At 42.9% G+C, this 20,081-nt stretch overlaps 1 protein-coding gene across 2 annotated transcripts in view; it reads left to right on the top strand.

Moving 5' to 3' along the window:
* The window catches only part of MMEL1 (membrane metalloendopeptidase like 1), a 963,690-nt gene that overhangs the window by 923,292 nt on the left and 20,317 nt on the right, over nucleotides 1-20,081 (top strand). For both annotated transcript variants that reach the window (XM_078640928.1, XM_078640929.1), the window contains exons 18-20: nucleotides 1,136-1,255; nucleotides 1,397-1,530; nucleotides 6,640-6,705. In XM_078640928.1, coding sequence (XP_078497054.1) covers nucleotides 1,136-1,255; nucleotides 1,397-1,530; nucleotides 6,640-6,705 — 320 coding nt within the window. The remainder of the gene's footprint in view (nucleotides 1-1,135; nucleotides 1,256-1,396; nucleotides 1,531-6,639; nucleotides 6,706-20,081) is intronic.

Here is a 20,081-nt window from a genome sequence, read left to right as displayed (position 1 = left end):
GCTTTAATAATGCTCAATTGAAGGGACACAAGGGTTTCTCTCCAATGCACTAGTCTTGATTATATTTCACACGTAAAATAAAAGTTGCATTTTTAGCCTGTGCTACTTAACAGCCCCCTGAACCGAAGAAGTGAAGTACTCCTGTGCCAATTTACTTAAGTTAATTCAGTATTGTTATTATCTATGATAATTTAGGTAAATTCTTCAAACGTTCATTACAAAATAATAGCCTGTGCTTTCTCTGTATTACAGTCCTTTGTAGATTTTGAGACCTGTGTCCCTTAAGTTGGAGATAATTAGGCCATTAGTTCGTAGTCTTAGTAACCTTGAGGGTTGCCCCAGGTAACCTCTGCCACAGGAATATTTTAGTGGATACCCAACTCCCTTTGAACTGCATCTACCATAATCCCTAAAAGGAATCTCCTGACCAGTTTTCAGATGAGTGATTGTTCTTTTAACCACAGTGTTGCAGTTTGAACAGCCTAAGCATGGAAAGGTACCTTCCACTGGCCCACCAGTGGCACACTATAGACCTACTGATCTGATGCTTCATAGGTTTTCATTAGTTCCTCCTGGTGGATTGCTGCTTTTTCCTCACTCTAGTGCCATGAAACCTTGCAGGCGTGGGAGCTCTTTTACAAGTAGTATGTAAGGCTGCATAGACTAAGCAAAGGTGTTGTTTTCTCCCTAAGCACCATGGTACAGTTATAAAACCACCACTTATTAGGAAATCAGCATGCTTTACACAACATTACAAGAAATGGACACATATGGGTAGTGAGCACACAAAAATCATAGTCCAATGAGTCACAGCTCTAGTAGCACTAGAACAGGTGGTCCATAAGTCTGGTGACACAGTGTTCCAAGCCATGTACGCCACATTCAAGAATGAGATATGGTCAGTTTCCTGGCTCATTACCCAAGCCTGGGTCCGTACACTAATTGAGGATCTCATCAAATAAGGATTAGGCCGCTGAAGCATAGGGTGAGGCTTCCACTAAGCAGTCTCAATACCCTGCAGAGCCTTACAGGCCAACATGGTCCACTTTAGGGCATACCATTAAAGATAGGGGTGATGTTTACGTAAAATGCTTCAGAACATCAGACCAACAACATATTTGGGCTTTCTTCCCAGTGTTCCCAGCCGGCATCCTGCAGCCTCCTTTCTTCAGTAAGCACCAGCCTCAAGCATTGAATTTTGGCGGGATCGGCATGGTGATTGGCCACGAAATTACCCACGGCTTTGATGACAATGGTAAGGAAGCATTCACTACAGTGTCCTGAAATTTGCAGGAAGCCCAAACAAGGGTGTGCTTGAGAAAGCAGGGCATGAATTTCTACAAAATCATTCAATATTTTCTTCTTTCTTTATTATGGTGGATGTTTTAATGGACAGGTAGGAACTTTGACAAGGATGGAAATATGTTTGACTGGTGGAGCAACTTTTCGGCAACACTCTTTAAGGATCAGTCTCGCTGTATGGTCTACCAGTACGGAAACTACACATGGGAGCTCGCCGGTGGACAAAATGTGAGTAGATTAGCTTGGAAAACATATTTGAATTCGAAGCTGATGATTTCTATTAGTAGTATTCTTGGTATTAGTATTATCATTCACATGATTATAACTTAGTATTGTTGCTGTTGACATATATATCCTGACCTTTGTTATGAGCTTCACAAGCATTCACTGTAAAGCTTGCCTGGACTGCACCACCTGCCCAAAATGCCTGGGGCATAATTTCACATGACCAGCTGCCTCCCAAGCCCCTACTGAGCGTAAAATGCTGCATCATATAAACGCAAGAAGCAAGGAGTTCAGAACTACAGTATTCCGTCTTTTATTTCTACCGCAAGGGAAGCAGCAAAGACGAAAAGGAGAAATGATGGCCAGAAAGGTGTGAGTAGTGAAAAGGTAGAACTGCAAATGGATAAAGGAAGGTAGTCTAGGAAAAGAAAGGGGAAAATATAGGAAGTCCTGTTTGAAAGAGTTTCAGAAAGAGTAGTGTGTGTGTGTTAATAAGGGGTATTCAGGGCTCGAGTCAGGGTACCACGAGGGTGGACAGCATCCCCCCCACTTATTTGACCGGGAGCTCAATAACTATAAACTGCAACTGAGTGCAAGCCACCTTTCGTGACGTCACTTCCTGTCGTGATGTCAGCATCCCCCCACTTCTTTTTTTAGCACTTGTGCCCTGGGTGTATTAAAGGATACGCTTGAGGCTCAGGGTCAGATGTGGAGTACGAGAATCGAGAAGAGCACAAGGGAGGCATCATCCACCCTTGAAGAAGACCTACACAAGATGCAAGCATACATTTGAAATTAAAAGAGGCATGGACTAGTGGGGCCTGCAGTGTTATCTAGCACAGTGCAATGCAGACTAAAAAGATTGTTAGGAGCGATTGTCAGCCTGACTTTATCAGGCTGCAGATATGTGTGGTAATTTAGAAACGCATACCACGACTTGGGATGCGTTTGACGAAATCCTGGTTACTAAATCCTCCCACATTCCCTTGTAATGTTTGTCACCTGTCAGTCAAACTGTCTGGTCTGGTGGCTTAGTGGACTATTACCTCCACTGTAAGGGCTTTGTGTTTACCCTCATGGTCACAGGTTCAAATCCCAAAGGGTTTACCCAGTCTTTCATCCTCCTGAGGTCAATAAAATACATACCGTTGGGTAACATCTGTTTTTCAACGCCAAGATGCCCACGGTGAACGTGCGACGATTTACAAATACATGTTATGTTACTTATACCACACTAACCTCCATCTAACCTCCGCTTGTATACTGTTGATAGCAGATATAATTCACATAGAAAGCTGAACGTGCCTCTCAAATAACTTGCTTTATAGATACGTATTCTCTTTTGCAATTTAACATCGTGGGCGTACATTCCTAATGCAATTCAAGAGTAAATGTCCAAACTGATTTTTGGGACTCATGCACATAGTTCTATGCAAATCTAGGCCCTGATTTCCAAACATTACGCCATAGTTTTACTCTTATGTCTAGGGTAAAATATGACTTTTCTGAATTTCCACAGGTTTCTAGGATTGCTCCTGGAATGCTTTTGTGGATTCCGTTTTCACATGAAAAAATAGGCTTTTTGTGTGTTTCAAAAATTAGTTATTAGAGTGCAAATGCACTTACTAACTTTTTTTATTTGGGGGCATATTCTTCCTCTGTATGGATTTACTCCTATCCCAGATAGGAGTAAATCTCCAATATCTAATCGGATAGCAATGCGCCTTGAACAAATGTGAATATACCCAAAATTGTGAGCTTGTGGGTGTTCATTTATTTGGCAAGCCTTTTCCACCCTGGAGCAGGTTTAATTCCATGTTAAATTGCACCATACTTGTGTAATAGTATGCATGTGTAAATTGATTTACAAGTGTAAATTCATGTTTTGTCTGCAAATGTGAATTTGTGCTGATTAGAATGATATATGAGAACTGAGTAGAATGATATTTCAGCACCAAGTTGAATTTACTTGTGTACTTAACTTTGAGAATTATGTCCAAGGAGGGCAACTATCGTAATGCCCTGATGTGAAAAGGTCTAGTAAACCAAGTCTAATTTGAACAAGCTAATTACTGTTTCCCACTGTCACTAATTTCTGAACAAATCATGTACGCCTCAATAACAGATGCAAATAGTCACTCAACAGTAAAGTACCACAGAAGTCACTTGGCAGTAATAACCGTGATAAACTTGTTGCTGCTTAAAAGATGGAGTTTTTGTGAATGCCTATGGAGTATGAGGACGAACAGAAAGATGTTATGACAATTGCACTTCCGTATATGGACTTCCAGAATATTGTGGTACAAGAGAATCAAGGACAGAATAATGAACGATTAGTGCATATAGGAAGTATAAGTTTACTATTCCTAACTCCACATCTACGCACCTTGAACATATATATATTTCCAAGTTACATATACGTGGAGTTATGTATAGACAATGTAGATTTACTTACCTTTCAATATTTTATTTTAAATATTTTGTCCTGGATATTGTTCTGGTGCAGAAACTTGAGGTGCACAGTGTCATAATGACACTATAATATCTACATTTCCCTGTCTCTTCTAGTGGGAATGCCGCGATTAAATAAGTTACCATTCACTTTCAATGTAAAGGCATGAGTATATATTCCAGTTTACACCCTCATTGCATATTTAATTCGTAAACTGTACGAGAACCCAAAGAGTTTCTTAGGAGCCTCTTAATGCCTGGGTTGCCGGACACCAAGGCTGAGTAGTCTTGATTCAGTTCTTCAGTTCAAAGTTTTATCGTGTGGTTGATAAGAAACATAACAATGAGCAATCACATGGCAAAACCTGATATACACGGTAAAATAACACGAATGATTCATCTTTCATTAAAAGAGCAAAAGGAAATAATATACTTCTTAAAATACACAAGCTACTTATGTTCCATGATTCATCGGGGCCTTGTTGCGACCTCATACATAAATTAAGGAATTCCCATAACGGTTAGGTAATATTGCCAGTCAATCAAGTAATCTTTATTTCAGTCATAGACCATAAAAGATACATAATAGCCATTCATAACATTGCTAAAAAACACAGACGGATACCAATCACTATATACATAAAAATATAAATACATTAAAAATCTACAGCATTGGAAATATAAACTTTGAGAATTCATGAGTAATTTCTACAGACTAAAAACAATTACTACAGAAAGCTTCTTCTCCTACGCCACCTAGCATCGATAAAGCTTGAGACTGGGAATACAACAGGAGTGGAAGTATTACTCTTGAGTATTCTAAGGGCCTCTTTATGGAATCTGAACCCCATGTTTTTGCAAAGTTGGATAAGCCAACGTTGCTGTATGTTTTCATATATAGGACAGAAAAAAAAGACATGGGACTCAGTCTCTTCTTTGGCCCCACACGCCGGACATTCAATTAGTTTGCATGTGGACCATTTATGGGAGAAGATCCTAAATGGGAGTGTCCCATATCTAAATTGTAGATAATATTTCCTTGCTGTAATAGGTAAAATCTCATCAAGAAAAGGCTCAATTATGTATTCATTTTTCACAATAAAAAACTTGACAGTGAGAGGACCTAGGGAGGGATTACCATGGATAGCCGAGATTCTGGACCTACGATCTATATTAACTAGATCAATGCGCGACAACTATGCGCAGACCACAGCAGGATTAGACCATAGACTGGGTAGGTCCAGTCTCTTACTCTCCTTTTTTATAAAGGAAAACCATGGCAGTTTCTCAGACCCAGGGAGGCCCAATACTTCTTCCAATTCGAGTCTAAAATGTAGTAGTTATGGGGTTACCCATAGTCTGTGCCAGTTAATGACAGGGCGTAGTGCGACTACATCTTGTAAAGGTGTAATGTCTAGGCCCATTCTCATAGGGGTCAGGGGGGTACTAGATGGAAGAGCCAGGAGTGATCTTACAAATTGATTTTCAGTCTTACTGATGCCATCCACCGGGCGATGGCCCCAAAGTTCAGCCCCATATAAAATTGCTCCCCTGGCTTGTGCTTTGTAAACTTCTATGATGGGAGCAACTGGCTTAAAAGTGGATTCTCTGTGTATTTTCAGAATACCACCTGTAATCTGGGCTAATCTAAATTTGGCCTTTGCAAGTTGAGGCGCCCAATCTATTTTACCAGTGAAAGTAATACCTAGATATTCAAAGACTGTTACCCTGTCCAAAGATGTGCCATTTAAAGAGGGATTAGGACATCTGGTCTTCGTTGGGTTACAGACCATATACTTGGTTTTTTGGGTATTAATCTTAAATGGCAAAAAATTTGCGAAGCTGTCCAGGGCTCGTTGAATAACCACGGGTGATTTTGATAATAGGAGGGAGTCGTCAGCAAACATCAATGCCACCGCCTGCTCGTTGTTCAGTTTAGGGGCATCGATGTCTTTAACCCCCTTAAATTGGGCAATCAAGGCATTGACGACAATATTGCACTTTTTTACTTATGCTGTAATGGCAGCAATTCAGGTGCAATATTATCGTAACAGAGTCACTGCGGGGTTCATAATGAGCCTTATTATCTATTCAGATTAGCTATTTTCAACCAAGTAAATTGCCTAGAACCCAAATTCAGGGAACTAACTCAATTTATTAAACACATCATCATTAACTCTTTGCTAGACTTTCCCTCAGATGGCTGATGTTTGCCCTGAAAAAGTATGTTTGTGAACAGAATTCCAGCCCTTGGCAGAATACCACCCACATATTAATTTGGTGTGCAAGTGTTTGTATAAGTTGGTAGGGCAGAAAGACTGCTGGCAAACTTTGTTAACATGTGGAGTTAAAATAGAGGGCAAATGTTAGTGAGGGACCAAAAAATCTTCTTAGGGAGGCCAATCAAATATTTACAAGGGACCGCAGGCCATGAAGGGCTCTTCCTTAACCACAAGAGTGCTGGGACCAAGATTTGATCTCTGCTTACTTTGTGGTGGCTGACATTTCGCAGCATGCAGAAACACATAAAGTATAAACCCCTTTGGATAAGAATAGGATGCCCAGTCATAGCCACCAGTCAAACTTTTGGACGTGTAAACACTGTCAGCTTTTGAAAATTGAGATAATTGTTCTAATGAATTGTCATTATTTGATACACAGGTCAGTGGGATTAGCACATTGGGAGAAAACATTGCGGACAACGGCGGAGTGAGACAGGCGTACAAGGTAATTTGTTCCAGTTTTGTGCAGTTTTGTGCATTGTAAGTAGCCATTCTTTTAATTTTTTTGAAAATAAAATGTCTGTGAAGGTCTGCAATGAAACCTGAGATTGACAATTGATAGCACTCACGGTACTTGACATATTCTAGAATCTAAATGCCACTTTTGTTGACAGCTTCACATCTTCAGGAAAATCATACAAAAGATCCCTTCACGTACAAGCACAATCATCTTAACCCATCCTTACTTGGAGGCAGGCGGCCTCAAGGTCTCTCCATTATCCTCCAAACAAGCAAAACGCTTACCATAAACTTTATTGGGATCATCCCCACTGAAAATCTTACATAGCCACTAACAAATACCTGCATCTGCATTGATTTCAAAGGACTGGCCCTCCAAAACTACCTAATCTCACCCTCCATGGAGACTCAAATGTTTGAGAGGATGTGCAAGCCCTTGTGTTGTTTCATCTAGATTGTGGTCCTGGCTGTTTGGCTCAAATGATCACTCACCTCACCAGAGCCCTGTGTTGACACAGTAACTAACACGCAAGTGATGGGCCTTTTTTTCCAATGCCCCGAAATAAACTTTACTTGAGGTCCACAGCAGGAAATGTTATATATATATATATCTATTCACTGAAAAAACCATAGGTTAGAGACCATATATAGTTAGGAATTAGCATTTACAAAACCACGAAAATTCACTGAAAAAACCATAGGTTATAGACCATATATAGTTAGGGATTAGCATTTACAAAACCTTATTTTACTCGCACAAAACCATTGAAATTCGCATATATAGTTAGTTGCGCTAACTATATATCGCGCACCCGCAATCCACTGCTGATGATGTCACATATTATATCATTCATGACATGGTCAGTGACATCACTGATGACATCTCAAATGACATCACTGATGACATCACTGATGACATCATCCAGTGACTGTGTGTTTCTGTAAAGTTTAAATATGTTTGATATATTGAAGAATGAGTGGATATATAAGTGTCTGGATGAAGGATTTAGTAGGTGCGTGACTGACTGTATGAGTGAGTGAATAAATGTGTCGTACTAAATGCATGGGTTAGTGACTAAACTGTCTGAATGTGTGCATCAGTATGTCTGTTGTGATGTAAACTGCTGCATGTGTTGATCATTAGCTATACGAGAGGCTATATGTGTTATTGATTGGTTGCCCAAGTATTTGTATGGGAGATTGAGTTTGTGTGGGGGTGGCTGGGAGGTGTGTGACTCTGTGCATAGATGTGTGAGCAGTTGATTCACTAGGTGTATGAGTTCAAGAGTGCATGTGGAAACAGCTACATGGGCGGTTGACTGTGTGCATGAGTGTATTGATGAGTGAATGGATATCTCAATGCTACATGTCATAGTAAGTACATATGTAAAACACAGTACATGTGAGAGTTGGCATATATAAATAACTGTGCATGAGAGCCACTGAATGTGTGAGTGGCTGTATGGATCATTGTGAACTTGTATCAGGGATTGTATAAGAGAGTAAATATGTGTTAGTATATGTTTGAATAAGTAAGGTGTGTATAACTGTATAGTTGAGGAAATGGAGGTGAGATTGTTTCTTTGCATGACTGACTAGGTGTGTGAGTAACTCCATGGATGAGTGACAGTGTGTGAGTGTCTGTATACACTGAGTGTATCTAAGGTTATATTAGAGTCTGAAGAGGTTCATCGTATTAGCACAAGAATGATGTCAAATGAGATGTCATCAGTGATGTCATTTGAGATGTCATCAGTGATGTCATCAGTGATGTCACTGACCATGTCATGAATGATGTAATATGTGACATCATCAGCAGTGGATTGCGGGTGCGCGATATATAGTTAGCGCAACTAACTATATATGCGAATTTCAATGGTTTTGTGCGAGTAAAATAAGGTTTTGTAAATGCTAATCCCTAACTATATATGGTCTATAACCTATGGTTTTTTCAGTGAATTTTCGTGGTTTTGTAAATGCTATTTCCTAACTATATATGGTCTCTAACCTATGGTTTTTTCAGTGAATTTCAATGGTTTTTTAATAGCAAATATCAAAAGCTGTCGAATGTCAAGTACGTGGTAAGTAAAAATATTTTCGTGTTTATGCACACTGATCTGCTTTGAATGCTGCCCCCCCCCTCATTTCTATTAGGAGTACTCTCTCTTTGCAGATAGTGAAGGGTAGTTAACGCAGGCCTTTGCCCCCGTTGTAATCCGTCGTGCCTGCTTCCCTCTCCATTTGATTGATTGTTATCCAAGCATTTACTGTTTTAGAATTGGTTCTCTTTGGTTCATTCTCTATTTACAAACAAGCACAGAGTCGCAATACTCTGTTTAGTCTTTGCAGATAGTGAAAAATCGTGTAAAAAAACAAAAGGAATCGAGCAAAATCAGTAGGCCACTAATGGGATCTCTTTTTGACCTCGCTAAAATAGAAACATTAGGAACAACCCCTCATGAGAAATACGAAACTAGTGAGATGAACTGAGCTCCACACCATGATGGCTGCAAGACAGCTCGGCTCCGCCACCCACCCCGCCCAAAATAACGATAAACTCTATGCAAATATTACAAATATATACAACACACCAGCAAAGTAACAGGGTAAAACATTTTATTAAATAACTATTTACATAACTATTTTATACTTTTTGTTGCCCGATCCGGCTAGCTCAATCGATCGAGCATGAAACTCATGCACTCTGATAGTTCAAAGTTTTGAGGAGTGCTTGTTAGACTGTCTGAAGCTTATTTGCACCTGCTACAGCTTCACTATTCTCAATGTAAGTGGGGGCTGTTTGAGGACGTGACTGCATTTGAAAACAATGTGATGCGGTGCCTCCCTGAACCGCTTGATGGAGGCCCCCGAGAGACGGTGTGATGGCGCGGACTCGGAGGGGGCGCTTGGCTCCGGCCCCCTCCCCAAGTCGTGTTGCCCTGGTGTGGCCTGAGATCGCCCCCGACATAGGTGGCCGGCTCCCGGGGTCAAGCGGAACTTTTTGCCTTTTGGTGACTCTTCCATTCTTGACCTTGTTCCACAATCCATTTGACCTAAAGACACGCTGTAGTGGGGCGCCCCTTTACCGTTTCACTTGCCATTCCGCCCGCTTTTGCTACACTGTGCCTCTTCCGCTATTCAGCTGTTTACCGCCCGCTCTTGCGACTACAGCGTCTCGCTCACCATGTAGTTGAGTTGCTCCCGCTCTTGCGGTGCAGCGATAGGCGGCTGCCACAGGACTCTCAAAATGGCGGCCGGCTCTTCAGATTTGGGCGTGGTCCACTAAAATGGCCCTGCGACACCTTGGAACTCGGACGCTTGTCTGCTAGGGCTTGGGCTCCATTCTCGAAAGCGTCCCCTCAGCCTTGAAGATTCTACAAAAGTCTTGGGGGCCCCCGACTCCCGCAGGCTTCTGGTGGGGAGCGGCTGCCATGATTGCTCGTGGAATGGCCATGACGGAGCTACGAGATGGTGGTGCACTCATGCTGACGCCAGCTTCAGTCTGAAACATCCAGAAACACTGTAGACTACCAATTCGATCAGTTCCGGTAGCGCCCCAACGTGACCCGGTAGAGAAGAACTTGCCCTCCCCTCTTTGACTGATGGTTCTTGTTGCCTGTCCCTTCTGTTGTCATTTAACAGAACTATTTAGCCTGCTGAAAGGGGTTGTGTTCCGACCGCTGGTTGGTGGAGACATTTTGACTATATTCTGGACCTGCGTTGTCGCGTAATGCGTCATATGACGTGCCGCGTTAGCGCATCCGGAAGTGCTCCGGTGCGCGAAGCACAGCTTCCCGGAAGCGATCCGGGGCGCGGCGCGCAGCGCGTAACGTAAGCATAACAGGTCATGTGACTTGTTAATAAAACTTTTCATTGGTTCATTTTACTTTTCTTATTCTAATGATGAAAGGCTTGGTCATATCACCTAAAAATTACACTTTTTATTACTTTCGAACATTATTTTTTCTTAAACATATATGTTATAATGTTCCAAGCTAATGTACTTTCCCGGAAAATTTACAACTGTCCTGCAAGTAAAATATATTCCTTTTTCGAGAAAAAAGGCGTTTCTTCGTCCCATGACGGAGCCGTTGAGCAAAAGAGGCTCGGCCTGCTGTCTTAGTCGCCGATACGCCTGAATATCAGATTCTTATCGATCACTTTATGTTGCAGGAGTAGAAAACACAACAGCCCTTGACCATTTATCTTTACTGCGTTCCTGCGTATTATACCTTTTACCCTTCATGTAATTGGACTGCTTTATTTCACTTGCCTTTTACTGATTCGAAAACAGTGACTATTATTAAAAACTTTACCAATGTAAATACTACTACCATGTTTTCTTTTAAAAACCTTTATTGTGAAAATGTCAGTATACAAATACGGGCCTATAACCACGTGGGCCGGCCACGGAGCAAACTGTAATCGTATATGATGAGGAGACATTTACACTGTAGAGGAACGTAACGGGCGGGCCATTAGGTTGCAAGAACTAAGGTGTCTAACAGTTGCGGAATCGGTGGACGTACATTTTATAATTAAAATACGACAGGGCCAGTTACAATAAAATTATCTAGATATACATTTGCGGGCAAGTACCATGGGTGACGTTAATTCGAACTTTCAATAGTACAGTAATCAATAACACATCAGAACTTAATATCAATAGGGATGTCGAAATATTCAATCAATTCTCGTCCCCGCCCGCCATGTGCTTCAAAACTGCATACGTATCTCGTGATATCAAGGTTGTGCAACCAGTACACAACAAGGAGTTACGAGTCCCATTTATTCCGGCGCCATTTTGGGCGAGGACAGGCAGGTCCAGGATATAGTCAAAATGTCTCCACCAACCATCGACTATGATGATGTTCATATGCTGTATTTATTAGAGTAACACTCATCTGTCCACATGAAATTAATTTGCCACAATCTAAACATGTCATTTTAATCTTTCCAAAGTTCTTCTGAATATTTGGGACCGTTTCCCTTGACTCTCATGCTGTCATTGCCACTTCTTTGGTGAATGTACTGGCAGGTCGGGGGTTGTCCTCCAAATCTCTCTTTTGTGCAGCACTATAATTAATCGGTGCCACCTCTCCATATGACGATGCATGGTATAATTACCATAACTATATTTTTTTTCGGTTCTTCTGGAGAGTACATCGTGGCAGATGAGGCAGGTAACGTACCGGGCATTTACCTTTTTTGCATGTAGAGGAAAGGAAAAGAAATTCGAGCGTCCGAGTTCTAAGGTGTCCCAGGGCCATTTTAGTGGACCAGGCCCAAATCCAAAGAACAGGCCGCCATTTTGAGAATCCTGTTGCAGCCGCCTGTCGCTGTAGCAGCAAGAGCGGGCAAAACTCAGCTAGACGGCGCTCCACTGCAGATGAAGTGCCTCAACCTGGAGAGGCGGGAGAGGCTCGTTTGCGCCGCCTCCCCCCCGCCCTTCGGGCACCCCACGCCGTCTTTCGGCACAGCATTGTAGGATGGCCACACCAGTGCGGCAACTTGCTAGACACCACCTCGGTGCCATCCGGATCTCGGCGCCCCACTGCAGATGAAGTGCCTCCACATGGAGAAGCGGGAGAGGCTCGTTTGCGCCGCCTCCCCCCCCCCCCTTCGGGCACCCCACGCCGACTTTCGGCGCAGCATTGTAGGATGGCCACACCAGTGCGGCAACTTGCTGGACACCACCTCGGTGCCAACCGAATCTCAGCGCCTTGTGGTGTCTTCCATTCCGAAAATATTGTTGGCAGCATTTTGAAAGGAAAGATAAACAGCCGTTTGTGGCCCTCACTACACCGTTCTCCTAGTGACTCTCACATTGTTACATTTAGGAAGAATGTTGAAGAGTAGTATGTTGAAAATCTGAAGCCATTGTTCTACAAACTCTCAACCAGCCTTGGATGGAAAAATCCTGAAGAATGTACAAACTGAAAACCAGTTTTTGTCTGTATAGCATCAGCAGCAACGCTTGAGTCAGCTTTGTGTGAAGCCGCCATTTTGATTCAATCAATAGCGTCCCCCTGCACACATTCAGGGACCTGGTCGTGTCTTCAGGTCAAACGGATTGTGGGACAAGATGCACAAAGGAAAAGGAAAAAAGTTCCGCCGGACCCCGGGAGGCGGCCGCCTATGTCATGGGCGATCTTAGGCCACACCAGGGCAATAGTGAAGCTGCAGCAGGTGCAAATAAGCTTCAGACAGTGTTACAAGCGCTGCTCAGAACTCTCAACTATGACACCACCTCGGTGCCATCCGGATCTTGGCGCCTTGTGCTGGTTCCGGCCTATTCACACATCGGTCCGCTACTGACGCCACCTCACAGGCCAACGGGGCACCCCACGCCGACTTTCGGCGCAGCATTGTAGGATGGCCACACCAGTGCAGCAACTTGCTGGACACCACCTCGGTGCCATCCGGATCTTGGCGCGTTGTGCTGCCTTCGGCCTATTCGCACATCGGTCCGCTACTGACGCCGCCTCACGTGCCAACGGATTTTGTACGCTTTTTATAGCCCTATGCCGCATAACAGGTCATGTGACTTGTTTATAAAACTTTTCATTGGTTCATTTTACTTTTGGTTTCCTAATGATGGAAGGCTTGATCATATGACCTAAAAATAACACTTTTCATTGGATTAAAACATTTTTTTTCCCAAACGATGAAAGCCCCACCTTGTTTCTGGATGTTTCAGACTGAAGCTGGCGTCAGCATGAAAGCACCACCATCTCGTGGCTCCGTCGTGGTCATTCCGCGAGCAATCATGGCAGCCGCTCCCCACCGGAAGCCTGCAGGAGTCGGGGGCCCCCAAGACTTTTGTAGAATCTTCAAGGCTGAGGGGACGCTTTCGAGAATGGGGTCCAAGACCTAGCAGACAAGCGTCCGAGTTCCAAGGTGTCCCAGGGCCATTTCAGTGGACCACGCCCAAAAAGGAAAGAGCCTGCCGCCATTTTGAGAGTCCTGTGGCAGCCGCCTATCGCTGCACCGCAAGAGTGGGCGCAACTCAGCTGAATGGCGGATTTTGGCACAGTGTACCAAAAGCGGGCGGAATGGCAACTGAAACGGTAAAGGGGCGCCCCAATACAGCATACGAGCCTCCACCTGGGGAGGCCCGTTCACGCCGCCTCACCCCCCCCCCCCCCCGGGGCGCCCCACGCCGTTATTCGGAGCAGCATTGTAGGATACCAAAACCAGTGCGGCAACTTACTGGACATCACCTGGGTGCCATCCACATCTCAGCGCGTTCTGCTGCCTTGGGACTATTCGCACAACAGACCGCTACTGACGAGGCCTCCCCCCGCACCCCCCGGGACGCCCCACGCCGTTTTTCGGAGCTGCATTGTAGGATACCAAAAACCAGTGCGGCACCCAGGTAACATCACCTGGGTGCCGTCCAGAACTCAGCACGTTGTGCTGCCTTGGGACTATCCGCACAAAACACAGCTACTGACCATTGTTGCTTCTTTTTTCAAATTTTTTTTTAAATGTTATTAAAGTTTTATAATCCTACTACTTTGTTGGAGTGCTATATATTTTTAATGTGACACATAATTGTAAAAACTTTGATGTACAAAGAGGCATCCCTGGAATCTTCCGCTTCAGGCTCGGTCCCCTCCCCAATCACAATACAGGATGGTTTTCACATAGTAGGAACGCATGTGGTGTGACGGATCTCATCGGGTGGGGGCCTTGATCTACTGTAACTCCTTTGAAGAGGGGTGATTCTTTACAGCTGGGGCCATAAACTACATCTGCAAGGCTAGGTGATAGCCTGGGACCGGCCTGGACAATCGGACACAGAGGAAGAGGAGTGTCAGAGGGTGCGGTAGTGAATAGGGCGAAAGGGAGGTGTCGGGCGGGCACAGGGTGTGATTCTCAAGGAAGAGCAGCGCAGATGGGGGGAGGTTTATTGCCCATGCATAAGACAGAGACCGGGGGTGACCAGTGCCTGGGGGAGATGCTTGCGAGGGTGGGGAGCCATGCTAAGGATCGACAGCGTGCAGAGAGTGGGTCTGGTCAAGGCATCTAAAATGGCTGCCGTGCACGACAAAAGTGTGGCATTTGAAAAAAGGCAAGATGGCGCAGACAATGTTTTTCAACACTTCCTGATTTCCTTCGAATCGAACGTTAACAGACGTTATCTCTCCCACACTACCGGTCCCCCTGGTTTTAAACGCCGAGATGGTAGGGACTGCATCCCGTGGAGATAGGCCGAGACGTCACTCATCAGAAAAAAAAAAAAAAACCAAGTCTATAAACATACAATAAGTTAAAAGTCAATCATTCTTGTTTCCTTGTAGTACGCTCCCCAGTCCGCTTTCCGTTACGCGTACCGGGCGCACCCCACGAAAAAAAACGATATATTTTTTTTTTTTTTGCCCCGCGGGGCCCTTTTAAGGCCTCCACATCAAACCTAGGGGGTCAGGGAGGATCTACTATGCCCCCTTATGGTCATTTCCCCCTTTGTTTTGGCCTCCTCTTGTCTCTCGATCCTACCGAGAGACAAGATGGCGGCCGCTCTGGACTGTTTAGAATGTTGACAGACACCGGAGAGCCAATCAGCTTCGCTTCGCGCAACCCGGAGCGCTGTTACAGATATATATCTTTTTTTTAACGTTAATTTCTCAAAATCCACTGGAGCACATATATTGAGACCTAGCAAAGGCACATCGGGCTAACAGTCCCTACAATTTTGCCAAGTTTCGTGCAAATCCATTCAGCCGTTCGGGCTAAAAGTGAGGCCAACCGCCCTATGGAAAATAACATGGGAAAAACGCGTTTTGGGACCCCCCTTTTTTCTCGGCCCCCCCTTGACGAACCCCCCCAAATTTTCAGTGGCTGCTCAGAAATAAAATGTTCCATTTTCCTGAAAATTTCAGCCAATTCCGTCCACAAACGCCAAAGTTATTAGACATAGAATTTTCAAAAATCCCATAGAGAAAAAATCCTAACTATATATACCTACTGGCGACCGCCAGTAGGTAATATATACTTATATATATATATATATATATTCACTGAAAAAACCATAGGTTATAGACCATATATAGTTAGGAATTAGCATTTACAAAACCTTATTTTACTCACACAAAACCATTGAAATTCCATATATAGTTAGTTGCACTAACTATATATCGCGCACCCGCAATCCACTGCTGATGATGTCACATATTACATCATTCATGACATGGTCAGTGACATCACTGATGACATCACTGATGACATCTCAAATGACATCACTGATGACATCACTGATGACATCACTGATGACAACATCCAGTGACTGTATGTTTCTGTAAAGTTAAAATGTGTCTTACATATTGAAGAATGAGTGGAAGTATAAGTGTCTGGACAAAGGATTTAGTAGGTGCATGACTGAATGTATGAGTGAGTGATTAAATGTGTCTCACTGAGTGCATGGGTTAGTGACTAAACTGTCTTAATTTGTGCATCATTATGTCTGTTGTTCTGTAAACTGCTGCATGTGTTGATCAGTAGCTATATGATTAACTATATGGGTTACTGATTGATTGTCCAAGTATTTGTATGGGAGACTGAGTGTGTGTGTGGCTGGCTGGGAGGTGTGTGACTCTGTGCAGATCAATGTGTACTTGTATCAATGATTGTATAAGAAGGTAAGTATGTGTTAGTATATGTTTGAAAATGTAAGGTGCTCTATGTTTAACTGTATAGACAAGAAAATGGAAGTGTCATTGATTCTTTACAGGACTGACTAGGTGTGTGAGTAACTCCATGGATGAGTGGCAGACTGTGAGTGTCTGTATAGGTGTATGAGTGCATATGATAGTGTTGTAAAGATGAGTGATTGTATGTATGAATGATTGTATGGGTGAATGAGTGAATGTGTGTGTAGACATAGGAATCAGTGAGTGCGTATGTAGTAACTAGTATTGGTGTGTCAATGGTTTCAAAAATTATACTCTGTATTTAACACTGGGTGAAACAGAGGTTATATTAAAATGTGAGGAGATGCATTGTATTGTCACATGAATGATATCATCAGTGATGTGGTCATTGATGTCAAATGAGATGTCATCAGTGATGTCATCAGTGATGTCATCAGTGATGTCACTGACCATGTCATGAATGATGTAATATGTGACATCATCAGCAGTGGATTGCGGGTGCGCGATATATAGTTAGTGCAACTAACTATATATGGAATTTCAATGGTTTTGTGTGAGTAAAATAAGGTTTTGTAAATGCTAATTCCTAACTATATATGGTCTATAACCTATGGTTTTTTCAGTGAATTTTCAAGGTTTTGTAAATGCTAATTCCTAACTATATATGGTCTATAACCTATGGTTTTTTCAGTGAATTTCATTGTTTTTTTAACAGCTAATATCTGTAGCTGTAAAATGTATTCTTCTTTAAATCCAAAAATATATTTTATATGTTTATGAATAATTTGTTTTTTTAAATATTTTTTTTTCTTCGTTCCCGCTTCGCGAATCGGGAAGCTTCCCGTTAGCTGACCTTGATGCCGCGAAATAGACCGCGAGCCGGTAAACATTTCTTTACCGCAACTGCCGCGTTAGAAAACAACATCGTAACGCCTCCCGTCCGCATGACGTTTCACGTTGTCGCGTGATACGTCATATGACGTGCTACGTTAGCGAACTGGTACGCGAAGCGAGTCGCAAAGCGCAGGTTTCTGGAAGCAAACCGGGAGGCCCTGCAAAGCGCTTAACGTAAACACAGCAGGTCATGTGACTTGGTAATAACACTTTTCATTGGTTCATTTCACTTTTGGTTTCCTAATGATGTAAGACTAGGTCATATAATCTAAAATGAACACTTTTCATTGGTTGAGAACTCTTGTTTTTCCCAAATGATGAAAATCCCTCCTTCTTTCCTCACTCTGACTTTCATCATTGTGAGAGAAAGACCCTTTGTTACCAGTGAGCAATGGCTTCTTTAGTAGCTTCAGCTGGTGCTTCCCCACCACCTCCACCACATCCAAGGAAGAGTGGACCACCTGCTCAAGTTATAATTCAACAAGAAGAGGAAGAAGAGGAACAGGACGACGAGCACGAAGAGAGGCAGTTTTTGCCTGAGGAGCCCAGGACGTCTCACCGGAAAGAAAACTTCATTTGGCAATTTTTTTAAATTCCCAAAGGTCAGAAAAAAGTAAATGCAAGATACGTAACTTGCCTTATATGTCAAGATAGACTGTCCAGAGGGACCGAGAAAAAATACAGTTTCGGAAACTACACAATGCATCGCCATATGACTAGGTGGCATCCTAACAACTACAGTGCTGCACAGTTTCGGAACGACCTAGATAATCTCCCTATTATGGCCAGAAGATCTGTTGTACCGGAAGTAACGGGACCAGAGGGCAGGGAGATGGTGCCAAATATACAAATGAGATTTGGTGAAGTAAAACACGTCTGCGTACATTGCGATGGATTCATTTGCTACGGAGAAAGAAGCATCACTCTGATCAACAGAGCTATTGACTATCATATGCAAGTTTGTACGAAACGCCCAAAATAATAAATACTTTTTTTTTGTTTTGTTGCTCCTGTTGAGCCCTTTACAATGAATCGTTTTCATTGCCCCCTCCAAGAAAAACCCAAAAAAATATAAAACTGTTCAGAAAAATTCAAAAAAAGTAAAAAAATGTTCAGAAAAATAATAAAAAAAATATAAAACAACAAAAACAATAAAAAAAAAGTTCTTTTCAGAACTACCTCCCCGTTATTAAAAAATTGGTACAATATTTGGAACTGTGCCAACCTCTATTTCTCGTAGTTCGCTTCCCAGTTCGCTCGCCGGTACGCGAACCGGAAGTGAACCAAAAAATTTTTTTAAAAAAAAGAACAGTAAGTATAAGGGAAGGAAACAGACACTTATGTTAAAAGAAAGACAGCTATAAGGGAGTAAACTAGAGATACTATTACCCGTAATCCACTGCTGATGATGTCACATATTACATCATTCATGACATGCTCAGTGACATCATCAGCAGAGGATTGCGGGTTTTTTGGCAACGTGCCTTATCCACGGTTTAATAACGCTGCCTTTTGCTTTATATAAGTTTTCAAATTGTATGAAATATATACCAATAGGTCGTTATGAACCTTTAGGTAGTGCTTTTCTTCATGAGGTCTGGTCGCTTCCATACACATACAGATGTTTCAAAGATGATCAAGAAGTTTATCTGAATGGAGAGGAATGCACTGAGACGCCACATCATTCACTAATGTGTAGGCACATACAGTTACACGGTTCATGCAACAAACACCGACCAAATATGGCTTGCGTGTTGCAAGGCACGCCAGTTCCTGCTATCATCCCCACGTTCAAGTTGTTGGAAAATGGTAGTTATTTGATGCTCAATAATGAAGATTGTTCTGGGTTAATTAAAAGTATTCCTTTTATCGTAACAGTAAGTGAACGGGTTATTTGCTGCAGAAATGTTCTATTTCCTCCCACACATGAACATAGGGAGTTTTCAATCTCGCCACAAATACCAACCTTGGGAGCAGATTTCAACGGCATGGCAAGAATAAGAGCTCTTTTGTCTCAGAGAGAGGTGGCCTTGAGTTCGGCCCGTGAAACTTTCGTGCTTCACATAGCGAACACCCGTACAGAGGTGCAGACCCTTTTCAATACAGATTTGCCTTTCCATTTCAGCAAGATGGTTCGGACTATCTTTAACGCGTCCTCCACAAAGGCCCTGGCGCACTTTTTTAAAGTTGTTACCAGTGGTCTCGTGACTTCATTTGAGAAAATCTTTGGAGTCATCCCTGCTTTCTTTCATTCTATTTTTTCCACTCTGCTTCGTGGATTCCCATTTTTACTTGCATTACCAGCGGACGCTCTTGTGCTTTTTTACATTTTTAAATATGGATGTCCCTCCTGTGCAAGCTCCCGCCCTGCAGCTGCTGACACTGTTCCGCAATCGCATGCTAGAATATTATGGCACAATGCCGTTGGCGATATTAAGCACGGCATATGGATTATCTTTTCGATTCTCCTACTTCACCTGTGTCCAGCCTGTATTTCACTGCCTGACCTGTGATTTCGATTGGGCCATTGATTTGTGTCTCTGCGGACCGGTTTCTCCTGACGTCGACTTTAATCAGCTGATGACTCCTATCATTACTCACGAGTTGGTTTGTCCTGGCGAAAGGATTATGGCTGTGGCATTGATGCATGGACTAATTGGTCCCTGGAATTTACTGGCGGCAACACAGTCTTTCTTGGAACAGAGCTTTCTTGAAAACCCACAGAGCTGTCCTCTGATGGTGATAGAGGATCCGGTGCTGGGAGAGCACGTATGTTCTTTTCCGCTTTTAAATTGGATGGCTGAACTCTTTTCGG

This window comes from Lissotriton helveticus, chromosome 5_1 (genome assembly GCF_964261635.1).
Source record: "Lissotriton helveticus chromosome 5_1, aLisHel1.1, whole genome shotgun sequence".
NCBI lineage: Eukaryota > Metazoa > Chordata > Amphibia > Caudata > Salamandridae > Lissotriton > Lissotriton helveticus.
Note: the sequence above shows the minus strand (reverse complement) of the source record. Positions and strands in the feature narration are given on the sequence as shown.